General features: G+C 48.3%; 3 protein-coding genes across 3 annotated transcripts; 2 read left to right on the plus strand and 1 right to left on the minus strand.

Annotated features, from left to right (window-relative positions):
- The first annotated feature begins 7902 nt into the window (after positions 1-7902).
- Positions 7903-8702, plus strand: LOC125684389 (feather keratin Cos1-2-like). The gene is made up of 2 exons (XM_048926519.1): positions 7903-8001; positions 8382-8702. Exons 1-2 carry the CDS (start codon positions 7903-7905, stop codon positions 8700-8702), a joined length of 420 nt encoding a protein of 139 aa, XP_048782476.1.
- A 3436-nt stretch (positions 8703-12138) lies between these two features.
- On the minus strand, positions 12139-12938 carry LOC125684542 (feather keratin Cos1-1/Cos1-3/Cos2-1). Its single transcript, XM_048926742.1, has 2 exons — positions 12840-12938; positions 12139-12459 (listed from the first exon to the last, which is right to left on the minus strand). Exons 1-2 carry the CDS (start codon positions 12936-12938, stop codon positions 12139-12141), a joined length of 420 nt encoding a protein of 139 aa, XP_048782699.1.
- A 1892-nt stretch (positions 12939-14830) lies between these two features.
- Positions 14831-15631, plus strand: LOC125684551 (feather keratin Cos1-1/Cos1-3/Cos2-1-like). The gene is made up of 2 exons (XM_048926751.1): positions 14831-14929; positions 15311-15631. Exons 1-2 carry the CDS (start codon positions 14831-14833, stop codon positions 15629-15631), a joined length of 420 nt encoding a protein of 139 aa, XP_048782708.1.
- The last annotated feature ends 1499 nt before the right edge of the window (positions 15632-17130 follow it).

Genomic DNA, 17130 nt, shown 5'->3' on the forward strand with positions numbered 1-17130 from the left:
TTCAAGGTCAGTCTGGATGTGGCTCTGGGCAGCCTGGTCTGGTGGTTGGCAATCCTGCACATACCAGGGGGGTTGAAACTGGGTGATCATTGTGGTCCTTTTCAACCCAGGCCATTCTATGAGTCTATGATTCTATGATTCTGTGATTCTGTGATTCTATGATATCAGTAGATGCTTAGATGCTTCTGGGCTGGAATTACCTGTCATCTAAAAGTGAGGTCTGTGATGGACTAACAGACTCACATTTTTGTGAGTCTTCTCTTGAGAATGGCAAAATCTTCCTAGAGAATAAATTTGAATACTGATACCATCTTTCCTATTTCCATGCCTGCAGAGTATGTTAACTGATGATAAAAACGCATCTTATTTTCTCTGAAAAGCATAGAATCACAGAATCATAGGATATCTTGAGAAAGAACTGAAGCCTCAGCACACGGCTAATACAGAATTAAGCCATGTGTCTGAGGACATAGTCCAGATTTCTATTTCACAGGAAAGCCTGTTCCAGTGCCTAAACAATACTAATGTCAATTGCAAAAGAAATTTTAGCAAATATTGCAAGAAAGCTATTCAGAAAATGAGGACAGTGACACATGAAGCACAAGTGGAGAATACCTTCTGGTGAGTAAAGGGAGAGGTAGCAGGGAGAACTGCAAAGTTGATGCTGATGTCAGAAATTAACATGAAAAGTCAAGTGCTTTGAATGATGAGGATAGGAACCATAAATTCAAGGGTTTAAATCAACACTGATTGTAGCCCCACATACCAGTCTCAGAAGAGGCACAAAATCATAGTAGAGACAGAGATGTTCCTGCTACCCAGTCTGTGCCAGTGCAACAAGAAAAACATTGAGATCTTCAGGTGCTGGTCACTTACCCCTTTGACAAAGATGAGGCCATCAGGATTAAGAAAGACATGGAGCAGATAACCACAAGTGCCACCTGGGACATTCAAGCCCAGGAGAATGAATTCAGTCACGAATACCCTGTTCTCTTTTGCAGTGGCTCTACAATTTCAGGAGATTATGTCAAAATGAGGTCTTATAGTTGAATAAGAGCAGCAACAAGCTTCAAACAGGAAGACTTTTCCTGGCTTATGTGGCTCTTTCCATGGCCTCTGCTGATTACTGCCAGTATTGATCTCTCCATTCTCTGTTTCCCTCACTTCTTCCACAGACACAGATGTAGAAAGATTTGACCATTCTTCTCCAGGCATTCATTCAGCTATTCTTTACTTCATGACCTTTCTGGAAGTGAGCTACGAATTCCAGTCTGTCAAGTACAGTATATTTTCTTGCTCCTGACTTTTTCTTTTGTATCAGTTTCCAGTAATGAAGAAAGTCTGATTAATTTTCAGTGGCAAAACTATGTCTTGCAGTGTAAGACATAGGAATGCTTTCTGTTACTGTCTTTCTCCATGTTAATGGAACAAATGAACACAAACACACATGCAAGCATACACAGATTTCAGGTAGGGCAGGAACAAAGACCAAAGTAGGGATGTGAGAAATGAAGCTTGTGTAGGAGGGAGATCTTCTACCTTTGCACAGAACTGTCCTTCACAGAGAATTCTGGTTTCTTCCAAGCCTCCCTGATGCTTATGGGTTTTTTCCAGCATCCTTTGAGGAAAATAATAGGTATTGTATGATGAGTGGGAAGTGTAATTGGGCCCACGACTGGCCCTGGCTACATCTCTTCAGATTCAGAGCATCAGGGCAGCAGGGCTGAGGAAGTCCAAAGAAAAGCACAGCAGAAAATGTGTGGGTGATCTTATTTCCTGGAGCAGTACATGCATTTGAGGAAGAAGGGATTTTAGGCGGTTTGGCAACAGTAGCAGAGGATCATTCTGGAACTCAGAAATACGATCTGTAATGCCTCCAAAGGAAAATTTTCATCTGGCAAATGATAAATCATTTTGTCTAGGCATGTTTTTTTAAGGGAAAGCTATTCAAAGACAAGAGTGTCTGTTTTCCCTGTGGAGTGATAGAACATGATTCTGGAGTTCCCCTGATTTCCCTTGGGCTCTGGGGTCCCGCAGAAAAATCTGCACTTCATTCAAGCCTGAATGAAGGGGAAGGGCTCTTCTTGGGACATCTGTTCTGTGAGGTGGCGTTTCGGAAATGATTTCCCAGATGATTTTGGATAGTGATGCAGCTGGAGTTGCCCCAGGATGTTTCCAGTGTCTCTTGTGTTTCGTTGAAGCCATTGGCCCCAGACTAATCATCAAATCCCTCCTACAGATCTCTCTAGGCATTCCCTTCTCTCCTAGTTGCTGAGAAAGAGCTCTGTGAATCTAACAGCTATTTCATCTCAAGAAGCTAGCAGAGTATCATAGAATTGTTCTTTTACCTGTTTCAGGAGCCAGGATGAGATCATGTAAAGGGATGAGCCCATAGTAGCAGCCAGAAGGAACTAAGAAATGACTAGGGGCTGTGGTCCAACATCAGTTGCCTGTACTGGACACACTGGACAACAGCAAATGAGTCTTCTGCAATCACTGTCTCATTCCTGGAACGGAAATTCTGGGGCTTTTCAATTTTGGCACTCAGACAAAAAACCTCAGCAGGGAATGGGTGTAGCAAAAGCCAGAAATGAAAAGGCAGTGTAAGTGGAAACAGACACACAGACTGTCATTAGCTGGGATGTTTTCCATTCATTGTGAATACTGCAGGGAATAATCACTTCTGTGTATGATACCCCCCGGCTCAGGGCTGTTCAGGACCAACATATTTTTTAAAAGTATCTGAAGTGTCATAATGAAGCCAAGAAACACTCTTGCCTCTCTGAGACATGCTCTGCTATGGTCAGTGCCTGCCATGCCCATCCTATGGTACAACCTCACCAGCCAACAGCTGCAAGTAGCTGTGTCAGTCAGGGTAAAAACCATACTGTCATCATGAATTCCCTTCCCATGACAGTGGCCCCATCCTCTTACCTGCAGAACATGACTCTGGTATACTCTACCTCTGCTGCAATTGGCAGCATCCACAGCTGTGATGGAGTCCCTATCACCTCTGAGTACTTCAACCTCTCCTGCATTTTCAGACATTACTATGGCAGAAAGTGCTCCCTATGCTAATGCTATGTTCCCATTCTTCTACTATTTTCCTTACATTCCCTTCTTCCGGGTGTACAATTCCCTGTAGCCAAATTGAGTGATATGCTGTCCTCATACTCAATGGGAAAGACAGATGGACGTCCTATAGGATCTTCATCACAGGTGATAGGCACAGATTTTTGGCAGCTCTGGTGCTGCTCACACAGCAGCTCCCTTTGGAAGAAAACTCATTTCCCTTTTCAGTCACTAATGTTTCCTGCAACCCAGCCTCTGCCTACATGTGATCCTTTTTCATGGTCGTCTCAAGTTGCTGGGAATGAAGGGCAGCCCTGGACTGCACATAATAAAGTGAGGACTCATGGGAGCCTTTCATCATGCAGGAAGAATTTGACACTGTCCTCAAGACATTCTTGTCTCTACATTGAAGAGACATGGATTTGACAGATGGCCCTCTGAGTGAATAAAGAATTGCCAAGATGGTCACACTGAGAGAGTTGCAGTCAGTGGCTTAATGTCCAGTTTGAGTGACAAGTAGTGTACTCCAGCTGTCCATATTGGGACCAATAGTATTTAATGCCTTCTTTATTACATGGTAATGGGGATGAATGCACTCTCAGCATGTTTTCAGGAAGCACCAAGTTGTGTTGTGCAGCTGACATGCTGGAGGTAAGGGATGCTATCTAGAAGAAGCTTGATAGGCCCATGCAGGCCTCATGAAAATCAAGAAGGCCATATGCAACGTGGGTGGTGGCCATCCTAAGAACAAATATAGGCTGGGCAGACAAATGGATAAAGGGCAAGCCAGAGGAGAAAAGCTCAAAGGTATTGGTTGTTGAAAAAACTTCACATGTGCCAGCAGTATGTTCTTTCAGCCCAGAAAGACAGAAGTGTCCTGGGCTGCATCAAAACAAGCATGATTAACAGTTCAAGGGAAGTGATTCTCTCAGTCTACTTCTCTCACAGGAAACCCTACCAGGAATACTGTGTTCAGCTCTGTGATAGTCAATGTAAGAATATGGACCTGTGGGAGCAAGTCCAGAGGAGAGCCGTAAGTATAATTTGGCATGGCTGGAGCACCTCTGCTGTGAAGAGAGGCTTAGAGAGCTGAAGTTGTACAGTCCAGAGAAGAGAAGGTTCCAGGGAGACATCATTGCAATATTCCAGTATCTAAATGGTACAAGAAAATAGAAGAGGGACTCCATATCAGGAAGCATAGCAATGGGACATGGGGTAAGAACTTTTATCTAGAAGAGCATAGGCTGTATTAGATATTAGGAAGAACTTAAAAGAATGGGGAGGCACTGGAATAGGTTACCTAGAGAAACTGTGAAAACTCCATTCCTAGCACGGTTCAGGGCGAGCTGAAAAACATGGTTTAGTGCAGATGATATTCAGGGTCTTTCCAACACAAAACATTCTATGATTCTGTGATCACACTGGCAATTTCAAGAATGGTCATCCAGACCTAGATAAAAGTACATATTTGGTATATCCAAAGACACACAGACAAAGACTTGTGCAAAGGTTACTTGACAATTCCCCGGCTTCAGACTTCTCTAACAATAAAGGTTAGATCAGTTTCATTTTCCCTGAGGTTTTGGTGATCAATATGAGGTAATACTTAGATATACATTGCAATATTACACAGCAACAGACAAAAGCTAACATTACTAGAAATGTTGTTATGACTTTCTTAATTCATATTCTTAAATCAAACAACCAAGAAGTCAGCCTTCTTCAAACCCAGAGGAAGTATTGCCTTTTTGAACCCTATGCAATATTTTTGTCTATCTCTTCCAAATCTATAGAAATCCTACCCCTTCAATTTACATAGAAGCAATAATTAGTGTTAACTGCTTGAAAAGCTCCTTCTTTTGTTGCCAAATTCTGTGCTCAGAATGTTCCAGAAAATGAGAACAAGCCCATTAATTGCTCTTATTAAACATTTGAAATGCCTTTTGAATGAATTTATGAAACACATTCTGATCCCATGAGTTACCTGGTACACTTTCCAAAGGCAACAGGGAACTGTGTCATGGCTTTATGATTTTTGTTATCAGTATTCCACATCATAATATCATGTAGTGCGCTGGTGGTTAAAAAATTAATGCTGCAGATCCATGGATTGTTGATAGTTCCAGGTACCTTTTGCAGAAGAGAAGAACTGCATCTCCCAGAAAACTTTACTGTTCCATTTCCATTTTCCATTCAGAGGGAGGTAAAACTGCTTGGAAGTCACGAGATTGCCCCTTCTTTTTCTGCTTGTCTCTTTGGTGTATCCTCATACAGCCTCCCCTCTAAACCCTTCAATATCTTTTTAGTTTCCCTTTCAACTATAATATAATAGTTTATGTCCTTTTTGTATCATGGCTCTCATAACCATGCAGTACTCAAGGTGAGGCAGCACCAATACAGTGGCCAGTGGGCCAATCACTTCCCTTGACTGTCTAGCAATGCTGTGCACGATGCACCCTAGGATATAGTTGGTCTTCCTTGCTGCCTGAGCACAATGTTGTCTTGTGTTCAACTTTCTGTTGACCTAAATCCCCAAATTTCATTCAGTGCAGCTGATCTCAAGCGTCTCATTCCCTAGTCTGTATGTACAACCAGGGTTGTTGCCCCTTCCCAGGTGCAGAATCTGGCACTTGCTCTTGATAAACTTCATGTAGTTGGTGATTGGCCAGATTTCTACTTTGTCTAGACCTTTCTGCAAGGCCCCTCTGTTGATGGAGTCAACAGTTCCTCTCAATTTAGTATCATCAACCAAATTCTTCAAAGCAACTTCTAGTCCTACATCCAAGTCATTTATGGTGTGCCCACCTTTTGAATTTGACAGGATGCCTTTGGATGGCATTCCTTTTTTCTGACATATGAACTGCATCACTCAGGTTTGTAGTGTCCACAAATTTGCTGAGAATGTACTAGATCCCATCACATATGTCACTGATTAAGGTGTTTCAGACTACCAGTCCAAATATGACCTCAACCTGGTCACAGAGTCATCGACAACAACATTCTGGCTATGACCATAAAACCAGTTCCTCATCCATCAAATATTCCAACATTTGAACCCACATCTCTGTGATTTAGAGGTAAGGATGTGCTGCAGCATGATGTCAAGGACCTTGCATATGTCCAGATAGATGGCTGTTGCTTTCCATCTTCAGATCTTCTCTCAGCACTTCTGTTGCATCATTTGATGTTGGGCCTTTCTTTTGAGATCTGGAACAGACACTGCACAACTTCCTGCCCCGTACCAAGGTCACTGAGGGAAAACAGGATGAGATAAAACAGGGTGAGGCAAAACAGGGCGGAAGAACTTTCTAGAGAGAAGTGTAGAAAGGGTCACATCCAGGAGCTGGTATACTTCTTGCCAAAAGGGCCCTTAAAAACCACAATGAAAAAAGGAATGACTCAGGCTGATATCATTTGCATTTACTGGATTCTACTACCATATGAGCTGAGTATGTTGCCTACACTGATATTTGTTGTGCAGAAATGCCTGGGCCTCCCTTGCCACTCAAAAGAAGTCTTCAGCGAGGAATGAGAATGACCTAAAGCTGGAAATTAAACACAGCGGCACAGGAAGCCAGCACGTGTCATATCATCATCTGGGATGTTTTGCGTTCAAGAGGAGTTTGTCAGAAAATAATCACTGCTAGAAGTGATGCCTCTGGTCAGCTTGGGTCCACTATAAAAAGGAGTCTAGCTTTTTGCTCCCTCAACCACTAATCTTGACTCCTTCTTTTTTGGAGCCAGGTGAGTGTGAGGCTCCTTCTTGTCTCTCTCAATCTCCATCAGAAGGTCTGAGATCAGTGGACTTCTTATTTGCTATCAGCACGATTCTGTGCAAAACCCCAGGGCGGTTTCTCAAGCAAAAGCTCTGCCATGGAGGGACACTGAGCCTGTACTGTGGGGGCTTCTGAGCTAGGATCTAAGAAGTATTTGGATTATCATTGGGTTGCTCTTTCTGAGACCTGGCAGGAACACGCCAAGAAGTCCTTGATCATTCCTGTACAGCCACCAAATCCTGGCATTTCATGAACATGGTTCCCTGGTAGTGGAATGGCAGACACCCCTCACTCTCCATTTGTTTGCCTGGCCTTCTCTCCCAACAGGTGCACCAGCAGTGCCAAGACATGTCCTGCTGTGACCCATGTGTGACCCATGTAACGGGGCAAGGCTTACTTGAGAGGACAATTGCATGTATAGGCACTGCGAGGGCTTTCAAGGTGTACACGGATAGGGTCCTCTCAACCCGTAGTTGCTGCAATGTAGTATGGGGCCTAAAGCAAAGGGAGGGGGAGATGTAGCAGAGATTACTCGCGAAATTGTAGTAGAGAGCGATTGCGAAATCAAACAATAAGGTAGTACGTGCTGTAACCTGATAGGAGGACCTACCTTGTATAGGTGGTCCTATAGTGCTAAGCAACAATATATAAAGGGATGTGTTGCTAAATAAAGAGAGCATTCTTCAAGGCCGCATCATACGAGTACAAGCTGCTTGACAAGTCGAGGGTACACAATTCGCAGGGAGCTCTCACGCAGTGAGAGAGCGAGGCAACAAATACCCCACACAAACAAAAGAGTGTGACGTCATTTCCACTTGCTGGACTCTTACAAGAGTCATGAATTCACTCTGTTTCCCACCCTGCTGTCTGTGGTGTGGAAATGCTTGGGCCTCCCCTCATTACTCTCAAAAGATGCCTTCAGCGTGGCATGGAAATTAAACAAAGCTGGAAACACAACAGTGCTGCGCAGGAAGCCAGCACACTGGCCATATCATTAGCTAGGATGTTTGGCATTCAAGAGGCGCTTGTCAGAAAATAATCACTACTGTAAGTGATGTCTCTGGATATGGGTCAGCTTCGGTCCACTATAAAAGACAGCCCAGTTCCTTACTCTCTCATTCGCTTCTCTTGCCTCCTTCTTCCTGGGAACCAGGTGAGCGCGAGCCCCCTTCCTGTCTCTCTCTCTCTCTCTTCATCAGGAGGCCCTGAGGTCTATAGACCTCTCATGTGCTACCAGCTCTGTACCATGACAAAGCTTGCAGCTGCTGGTCGTGGGAAAGGGAAGTGGGCAGAAGGTTGGTCGTGGACAGTAGCTGGGACTGCACTGCGGGGCTTCTGGACTAGGGTCTAAGAAGTAGCTTGATAGGCACCGGGTGCTTCTTTCTGGGACCTGGCAGGAGCAGACCAGGAAGCCGATGATCATCCGTGCACAGCTCCCAACTCCCAGGACTGCATGGGCATGATTCCCTCTTGGTGGGATGGCAGCCTCCTCCTGACTCTCTATTTTCTCCACTCGGCCCTCTCTCCCAACAGGTGCACTGCCAACCCAAAGACATGTCCTGCTGCAACCCGTGCGTGCCATGCCGGCCCTGCGGCCCCACTCCTCTGGCCAGCAGCTGCAATGAGCCCTGTGTCAGGCAGTGCCAGGACTCCACCATCGCCATTGAGCCCTCTCCCGTGGTGGTGATCCTGCCCGGACCCATCCTCAGCTCCTTCCCGCAGAACACCGTTGTGGGCTCCTCCACCTCCGCTGCTGTTGGCAGCATCCTCAGCTGCCAGGGAGTGCCCATCACCTCGGGGGGCTTTGACCTCTCCTGCATTTCCAACCGCAGCTGTGGCAGAAGGTGCAACTAAAGGTGCTGGGCACTGCCCCACACAAGGAACCCCACAATCTCACGACACGGTGCTGGACAGGAGAACTGACTTTGTGCTGCTGTTTTCAGAGCAGATGACCACCCTGTCATGACAGACAGGAGGGCCTCACCTGGCTTCTCTATCTTCGTGGCCAATGACTAACTATATTCCCTTCCACTCACTTTTCTCTCTTTTCTTTGTTGTCTGTTGATCTCCCCAAAACTCTCTGGGAAGGTCCCAGGGACCTGCTGGCCTCTCTCCTCTGATGGGCATTTAGGTGGGTGTCCCGTGGCATTTCTGCCATGGGAAAAGGGGAACAGATTCTTGTCTGCTTCTGCTGCTCCCTGCCTTTGGGATCTGCACTTTGGCTGACATCATTTCCCTCCCTAGATTTATTAAACATTTGCTGCAACCTTCATTGCATCCCTGTATGGTTTGTCCTTCTTCTGCCAGATGAGAAAATTCTTGCTCTGAAGTGATGAAGCGCCAGTCTGTAACGTCCCTACTAGTTGGGGTGGCGGGTGGGGGAATTGGGGGGATGGAGAGGCAACTATAGACTTTCAGCCTTCAGTGAAGGCCACATCTAGAGCAGCCTTGCTGCATATGTGCCTGTACATTTGCAGGCCTCCTCTTGTCCACATTGCCTGGCCAGGCTCCGTGGAAGTCCTGGACAGACGCTGGATGGAGTTTTCAGACAGGCAACTGACAGGTCTTGCCGGGGCTTGAGCCCTTCTCCCACTTCTTACCTCAACTCTGACATGAACTGCACGTAACACATCTGCTGCCTTTATTGAAGCAGTAATTGATAGATGCTTCCCAGATAGAAGAAACTGACATCGGAAACCGATGTCTGACACGGATTGGCAGACTTACTCTTGAGTGTAATTTCTTCTCTTGATAATGTTCAAATTGTTCTGGATGCTAGAATCCACAAAAATTTGAAGCTGATGACTCCAAGAGGATGAGGAAAACTCCAAAAGGAAAAGGAAGAAAGAAATAGGCTGGATCCATGAGAAGGAAGTGAAGAGACCCTAAGACCCTGGCCCCAGGAAGGGAGGAAAGAGGGGAGAGAAAACGCAGGGTGATGGGCCCAGGTGAGGAAAACAGTGGCAAACACCTCTGCGATAAAGTTAATTTTCTAAGTATAACATCAGAAGGTGAGATAATACAATAGAATACAGTACGACTGCAATTAAATCCAACAAAATGAGAGTTTGCAAAACCAAAGCCCTTCCTGTAATGCTGTAGCCTGGAAAACAAGGGAGCAGTGATAGGAGAGAGCGCAGCTGTGTGACTCCCAGTCTCTTTTTGCTTTTCCTCCACCAAGCAGAAAGCAGAAGCGGAAGAATGAAGTCTCCTGGCAGTTACAGTTCATTCTTCTCTTCTGTGACCAAGTGACCAGAAATACCCCACGCAATCAAAAGAGTGTAGAGTACCTGATAAGACAAAAATACTGAATCCAATAATACCCCGTCCTGCTAACAGGTCATTTTCAAGTATGGGCAGTCCTTCTCCACAGGCCTCCTCTCACTGTGTTCTCTCAGACTGTGGACAGACCTGGGATTGCAATCACCCAAGTGCAGTATACCTTGCACGTGACCTACATGAATTTCAAATGGGCTGATTTTCATGCCTGTCTTGGTCCCTAAGGATCAAGGCATCAATTACCTCTGTCCTATCCCATGCCCCATTCACCTTAGTCCAATTGGCAAATTTCCTGAGGGTACAATCAACCACACCATCTACGTCACAGCTAGAAGCTGCTTTCTCCAGTCCTGGAGGGTGGTGCACTTTCAGTCTCATCAGGTGGCCTCCAATGTGCTCTGCTCCTACAGTCGGAGGGTTTTTGCTCCCCCGACCCCTGCCTACAGGTTCAAGGATGTGAGAGACCTGGGATGCCTGATTATCAAGGAAGGCCAGGGCAAAGAACTTGCTGAGTATCGCTGCCTTAACAATGTCAGTTGAAGACTCATCACCATTCTCACTTATCTGAGGTAGGACGTTCTACTTCAGCTGTGTCTTCTGACCAGGGAACCTCTAGAATCTCACTGTTTATCACACCTCTCAACAAGTTCCCCTCCACCTGAGCCCCGGCAGTCATCATTGCATCTCTGCACATCTGGACAGCAGGCCTGCAGACTTCCTAGGCCACTCATCCCAGCTTCCACTGGCTATACCTTTCCTCATTATCCCCAGTTTGACCATCCAGTCCTTGCTCAACCATACTGGTCTCCGTCCTTCCCTGCATCATTTCTGTCCCTTTGGGAGGGAGAGCTCTTCTGCTCTCAGAAAGGTGTCCTTAAAGGACTGCCTGCTCTGCTCAGTTCCTGTGTCCCTAAGGACAGCCTCCCAGAATACCTCCATTCACATGGGATGCAGACAGGGAATAGGAGAGGTGACTTCAATAACTTAACTTCTTCACTAGGAGGATTTTGACATAATCAAGAGCAGGGGGAACTGCGAAAATGTGGTTCTGTAGACGCATCACAACAGATCTCGGTTTTGAATGCAGGTGACGCCAGCCCAGAAGCAGCTACAGGACATTGCCCTGAAGCAAGCAGCACGTGGGTTATTTACACGTAGAAGGTTTTGGCGCCAGGGTGAGAGCAGGAGCTGGCACCCAGGCCAGGGCCAGGCCCAAGAGGGGCCTGGCTGAAGGCTCCACACAGTGGCTACAGCGCACCAAGCCAGGAGGCCAACAGAAGGCCAGGATGGACACCGGCTCTCATTGGTCAAGAAGCCCAGTCCCGTGAGGTGCTCCAGGCTCTAAGGGATATGTCTAAGCAGAGACACAGCCAGGCAACGGCTAACAGCCATTGGCTACATAGGAATCACGCATGACTTCCTCTGCTTCAACAGAGGGTGCCTGAAAGATGAAATTGCAGCAGTGTGCGCTGGCTGGCCGCCCAGATCTAGAAGAATGATGGAACCTCCCCCGGTCATTCCCACTCAAGCCGTGGCTTTCTCCTTTGCACATCTGTGCGCAAACGACAAGAGGAGAAACACGGAAGGACGCCAAAGAGGATGCAGCAAGTGTTTAATGAGTCAGAGGAGGGAAATGATGTCACTGCAAGCGCAGGCAGCAAGTGTGGGGAGCAGCAGCAACGGGCATGAACCTGTTGCTCAGTGCTACGACAGCGTTGCCACCAGGTCCACACTTATTGCCCAAGAAACGAAGAGAGGTGTCAGGTCTCTTTAGGCTGGTTTTCAGGGTACAGACAGAGATGTCTGAGGCAAACAGACAAGCGAGATACTAGATAGGAAGAGAGAGCAAAAGAGAATACGGGTAGGCTTTCTCTGTGTGGTCAGGGAAGTCCAGCAGGCCCCGTCCTGTGTGTGTTGCAGGGCAGAAAGAGCAGCACCACATTTGTTCTCCTGTCCAGTGGCATGCTGTGATTTCCACGGGAACCTTGACTGGGAGCAGTGCCCAGCACCTTTAGTTGCACCTTCTGCCACAGTAGCGGTTGGAAATGCAGGAGAGGTCAAAGCCCCCCGAGGTGATGGGCACTCCCTGACAGCTGAGGATGCTGCCAACAGCAGCAGAGGTGGAGGAGCCCACGGCGGTGTTCTGCGGGAAGGAGCTGAGGATGGGTCCGGGCAGGGTCACCACCACGGGAGAGGGCTCAATGACGATGGTGGAGTTCTGGCACTGCCTGACACAGGGCTCATTGCAGCTGCTGGCCAGAGGGGTCGGGCCACAGGGCCGGCATGGCACACATGGGTCGCAGCAGGACATGACTTGGGACTGGAGGTGCACCTGTTGGGAGTGAGAGCAGGAAGGAAGCAGAACATGGGGATACATGAGGAACAGAGGTCCAACAGGCCACAACTAAATCAAAGCACGTACACTCTTGGCAGCTGAAGGATGCGAAGAGGAAGTCAAAGGATTCTTGGACTCCAAATATCCAGCTATCTGCTGGCCCAAAATACCCTCCCGTGCCTATCCAGCTAGTTCCCAAATTTCAGCCCCCACGCTACCTACACACAGGCTCAGAGTCCAGGACAAATCTGCACTTCTCTTCCCCGTGACAAGTCCCACCGTTTGGCATGACACTGAGGTGATAACTTCTCAGACACTCACTGTGCTGAGACCTCCTTTAGTTGAGCCGGAAGGACAGAGAGGAGCTTCACACTCACCTGGTTCCCAAGGAGAAGATGGTAAGAACGGTGGATGAGAGAGCAAGGAGCCGGGCTCCCTTTTATACTGGACCTAAGATGACCTATATCCAGAGGCATTGCTTATAGTGGTGATTATTTGCTGACACGCTTTTCTTGTCCAGAATGCAAATCATCCCAGATAATGATATGGGTGGTCTGCTGGCTTCCTGAGCAGTTCAGTTTCATTTCTGGCTTTACGCCATGTCACTTCCTGACTGAAGGCATCTTCTGGGAGGCAGGAAGGGAAGCCCAAGCATTTCCGCACCACAAACACCAGTGAGAGCAACAGACTCATTTTGTGTGCTACAAGAGTCCAGCCAAGGCAGATGATGTCAGCCTAGCTCACTCCTTCAGGTTTCTTAGGGGCCCTTCTGGCAAGAGCTGTACCAGCTCCTGAGTGTGGAGTCTTGACCCCTTCTCTGTGTGGCCAATTCTGCTGCTGTGTTTTGTCTCCTTGCCTTTTTGTCTCACTGATCACGGAATGGGGCGCCAAGTTGCGCAGAGTCCTCTCCAGGCCTCAAAATGTCTCAAGAGCAAAGGCTGCAACAGGAGGGCTATTTTAATAAGAAAAAAATGACGGGAGCCATACAGACAGCAGGTAAATCGTATAGCCTCCCAGGTGGGGGAACCGCTGATTTTGAGAAGAATCACACAGGACTAAGAGGATTATTCCCATGTCTCACTCTGTAGGTCTTGATCCAAGGCATCAGGGCTGAGGGAGCTCACGCAGAAGCCCAGCAAAAGCCAGCAGGATCACAGAATCACAGATTTGCAGGGATTGGAAGGGACCTTGAGAGATCATCTTCAGATGAGCTTAACATGTAGCAATGTCCAATGCTACAGTACCTGTTTGTTGCCTTGCTGGGGTCAAGGTACACATCATTCACTGCTGTCCCCTCACCTACCCAGTGGGTGATGATATCACAAAATCCTGTGAGGTTGCTCAAGCATGATTTCTCCTTTGGTGAATCCATGTTCACTGCTTCCAATCAACTTCTTTCCTTCCAACTACTTGGGCATAGCCTCCACGAGGCCAGGGCACTCACCACATTAAGCAGGGGATCCACACTTTCTCTTGTCTTGCTTGTCCCCGTGACATACTTAAAGAAGACTTTCACGTTACCCTTGATCTCTCTCACCAAATTTAATTCTCTCTGGGCCTTAGCCTTCCTGCCTGCGTCCTTACAGACTCAGACACCAGTCTGAGTGTATCCCTCCCAAGTGACCAGGCTCATGATGCACATTGTAAAGACAACTTTTCCTCTCCTGGAGTTTCTCCGTGAGTGCCATGCCGGTCCATGCTGGTCTCCTGCCCTTTATGCTTGATTTCTAAACAAAAGTAGATGGCAATGTGACTGCACGGCAAATCTGCATGAGCGGGGTTCTGTCTGTGCTCTTCCCAACCTGCAGCACATGCTGGGTAACAGCCATGAGTGCACTTAGCTGCAGAGTGGCTGCAAAACTCCTCGAGCAGAGCAGAAAGCAGCTGCCTGCCTGCAACGTGCCTGCAAGGCAAAGGGAGAAGGTCCGAGGGCAGCAAGATGATGCAGGAGAGGATGGGACAGCACTGGACAGGATGGCAAAATATGAGGTGACAAGACAGGAGGGCAGAATTTTCCAGAAACTTGTGTCAAGTGGAATCGGGTCCCACTCCGGAGATGGTACACCACCTGCAAGAAAGGCCCCTAAGAAAGGCCCCAGAGCAGTGACCCGGGCTGACGTCATTTCCACTTGCTGGACTCTTACAAGAGTCATGAATTCACTCTGTTTCCCACCCTGCTGTCTGTGGTGTGGAAATGCTTGGGCCTCCCCTCATTACTCTCAAAAGATGCCTTCAGCGTGGCATGGAAATTAAACAAAGCTGGAAACACAACAGTGCTGCGCAGGAAGCCAGCACACTGGCCATATCATTAGCTAGGATGTTTGGCATTCAAGAGGCCCTTGTCAGAAAATAATCACTACTGTAAGTGATGTCTCTGGATATGGGTCAGCTTCGGTCCACTATAAAAGACAGCCCAGTTCCTTACTCTCTCATTCGCTTCTCTTGCCTCTTTCTTCCTGGGAACCAGGTGAGTGCGAGCCCCCTTCCTGTCTCTCTCTCTCTCTCTCTTCATCAGGAGGCCTGAGGTCTATAGACCTCTCATGTGCTACCAGCTCTGTACCATGACAAAGCTTGCAGCTGCTGGTCGTGGGAAAGGGAAGTGGGCAGAAGGTTGGTCCTGGACGGTAGCTGGGACTGCACTGCGGGGCTTCTGGGCGAGGATCTAAGAAGTAGCTTGATAGGCACCGGGTGCTTCTTTCTGGGACCTGGCAGGAGCAGACCAGGAAGCCGATGATCATCCGTGCACAGCTCCCAACTCCCAGGACTGCATGGGCATGATTCCCTCTTGGTGGGATGGCAGCCTCCTCCTGACTCTCTATTTTCTCCACTCGGCCCTCTCTCCCAACAGGTGCACTGCCAACCCAAAGACATGTCCTGCTGCGACCCGTGCGTGCCATGCCGGCCCTGCGGCCCCACTCCTCTGGCCAGCAGCTGCAATGAGCCCTGTGTCAGGCAGTGCCAGGACTCCACCATTGTCATTGAGCCCTCTCCCGTGGTGGTGACCCTGCCCGGACCCATCCTCAGCTCCTTCCCGCAGAACACCGCCGTGGGCTCCTCCACCTCCGCTGCTGTTGGCAGCATCCTCAGCTGCCAGGGAGTGCCCATCACCTCGGGGGGCTTTGACCTCTCCTGCATTTCCAACCGCTACTGTGGCAGAAGGTGCAACTAAAGGTGCTGGGCACTGCTCCCAGTCAAGGTCCCCCACAATCTCACGACACGGTGCTGGACAGGAGAACAGACTTTCTGCCACTGTTTTCAGTGTAGATGACCACGTCTGGCTTGCTCTCTCAGGACAGCAGGGGCCAGGACGGCATCTCTGACAACACGGCCGATGTCTACCAATATTCTCTTCCCCTCATTCTTTCTCACCCTTCTCTTTGTTCTCTGTTGCTCTCCCCAGAACTCTCTGGGAAGGTCCTAGGGACCTGCTGGCCTCTCTCCTCTGAGGGGCATTTAGGTGGGTGTCCCATGGCACTTCTGCCATAGGAAAAGGGGAACAGATTCCAGTCTGCTTCTGCTGCTCTCTGCCCTTGGGATCTCCACTTCAACTCACATCAATTCCCTCCTTAGGCTCATTAAACATTTGCTGCAACCTTCATCGCATCCCTGTATGGTTTGTCCTTCTTCTGCCTACTATGGCCAGATGAGAAAATTCTTGCTCTGAAACAATGAAGCACAAGTCTCTAACTTCCCTACTAGTGGGGTGGCAGGTGGGGAAGTGGGGGGTTGAGGAGGCAACTGTAGACATTCAGCCTTCAGTGAAGGCCTCATCTAGAGCAGCCTTGTCCCAGCTCTGCTGCACGTGTCCCTGTACATTTGCAGACCTCCCGTTATCCACATGGCCTGGCCAGGCTCCGTGGAAGTCCTGGACAGTCGCTGAATGGAGTATTCAGCCAGAGCACAGGGGTACCAGGCGGAGGGATTCTAAACAGGTGCGGAGGTTGAAGATCCCACAGGGGTGCTTTGAGGATTGGTTCTGGCAGGGTCGCCAGCCCAGAAGACGGCTCAGGGATGACGGTGGAGTCCTGGCACTGTCTGACCTAGGGGTCACTGCTGCTGCTGGACAGAGGGGTCTGGCCGCAGGGCTGGCATGACAGGCCCCGCTTACAGCAGGACTAATCATCGGGCTGAAGGGGCACCTGTTGGGAGAGAGAGCAGAGACAAAGCAGCGCATTACATCCCAGACTCTCACACTGTTTTCATTTGAAAGGTTGCCTTAATGGTCTTCTTACCAAACTTTCAGCTAGAATAATTAATGTCACTGTGTGGCCTGCTTCAGGCTGGACCCATGAGAAGGAAACAAAGAGACCCAAGGACCCAGGCCCCAGGAAGGGGGCAAGAAGGGAGAGGAAACGCAGGGTGATGGGCCCAGGTGAGGAAAACAGTGGCAAACACCTATGCGATAAAGTTAATTTTCTAAGTATAACATCAGAAGGTGAGATAATACAATAGAATACAGTACGACTGCAATTAAATCCAACAAAATGAGAGTTTGCAAAACCAAAGCCCTTCCTGTAATGCTGTAGCCTGGAAAAACAAGGGAGCAGTGATAGGAGAGAGCGCAGCTGTGTGACTCCCAGTCTCTTTTTGCTTTTCCTCCACCAAGCAGAAAGCAGAAGCGGAAGAATGAAGTCTCCTGGCAGTTACAGTTCATTCTTCTCTTCTGTG

The sequence above is a fragment of the Lagopus muta genome, chromosome 25 (genome assembly GCF_023343835.1).
Source record: "Lagopus muta isolate bLagMut1 chromosome 25, bLagMut1 primary, whole genome shotgun sequence".
NCBI lineage: Eukaryota > Metazoa > Chordata > Aves > Galliformes > Phasianidae > Lagopus > Lagopus muta.

What these genes read in the sequence shown, in the direction of transcription:
- LOC125684542 (XM_048926742.1), bottom strand. Translation starts at nt 12,938, where the DNA reads ATGCCTCTGGATATAGGTCATCTTAGGTCCAGTATAAAAGGGAGCCCG. An exon ending in ATCTTCTCCTTGGGAACCAG is followed by an intron (nt 12,460 to 12,839) that starts GTGAGTGTGAAG and finishes CACTCCCAACAG; the next exon opens with GTGCACCTCCAGTCCCAAGT.
- LOC125684551 (XM_048926751.1), top strand. Translation starts at nt 14,831, where the DNA reads ATGTCTCTGGATATGGGTCAGCTTCGGTCCACTATAAAAGACAGCCCA. An exon ending in TCTTTCTTCCTGGGAACCAG is followed by an intron (nt 14,930 to 15,310) that starts GTGAGTGCGAGC and finishes CTCTCCCAACAG; the next exon opens with GTGCACTGCCAACCCAAAGA.
- LOC125684389 (XM_048926519.1), top strand. Translation starts at nt 7,903, where the DNA reads ATGTCTCTGGATATGGGTCAGCTTCGGTCCACTATAAAAGACAGCCCA. An exon ending in TCCTTCTTCCTGGGAACCAG is followed by an intron (nt 8,002 to 8,381) that starts GTGAGCGCGAGC and finishes CTCTCCCAACAG; the next exon opens with GTGCACTGCCAACCCAAAGA.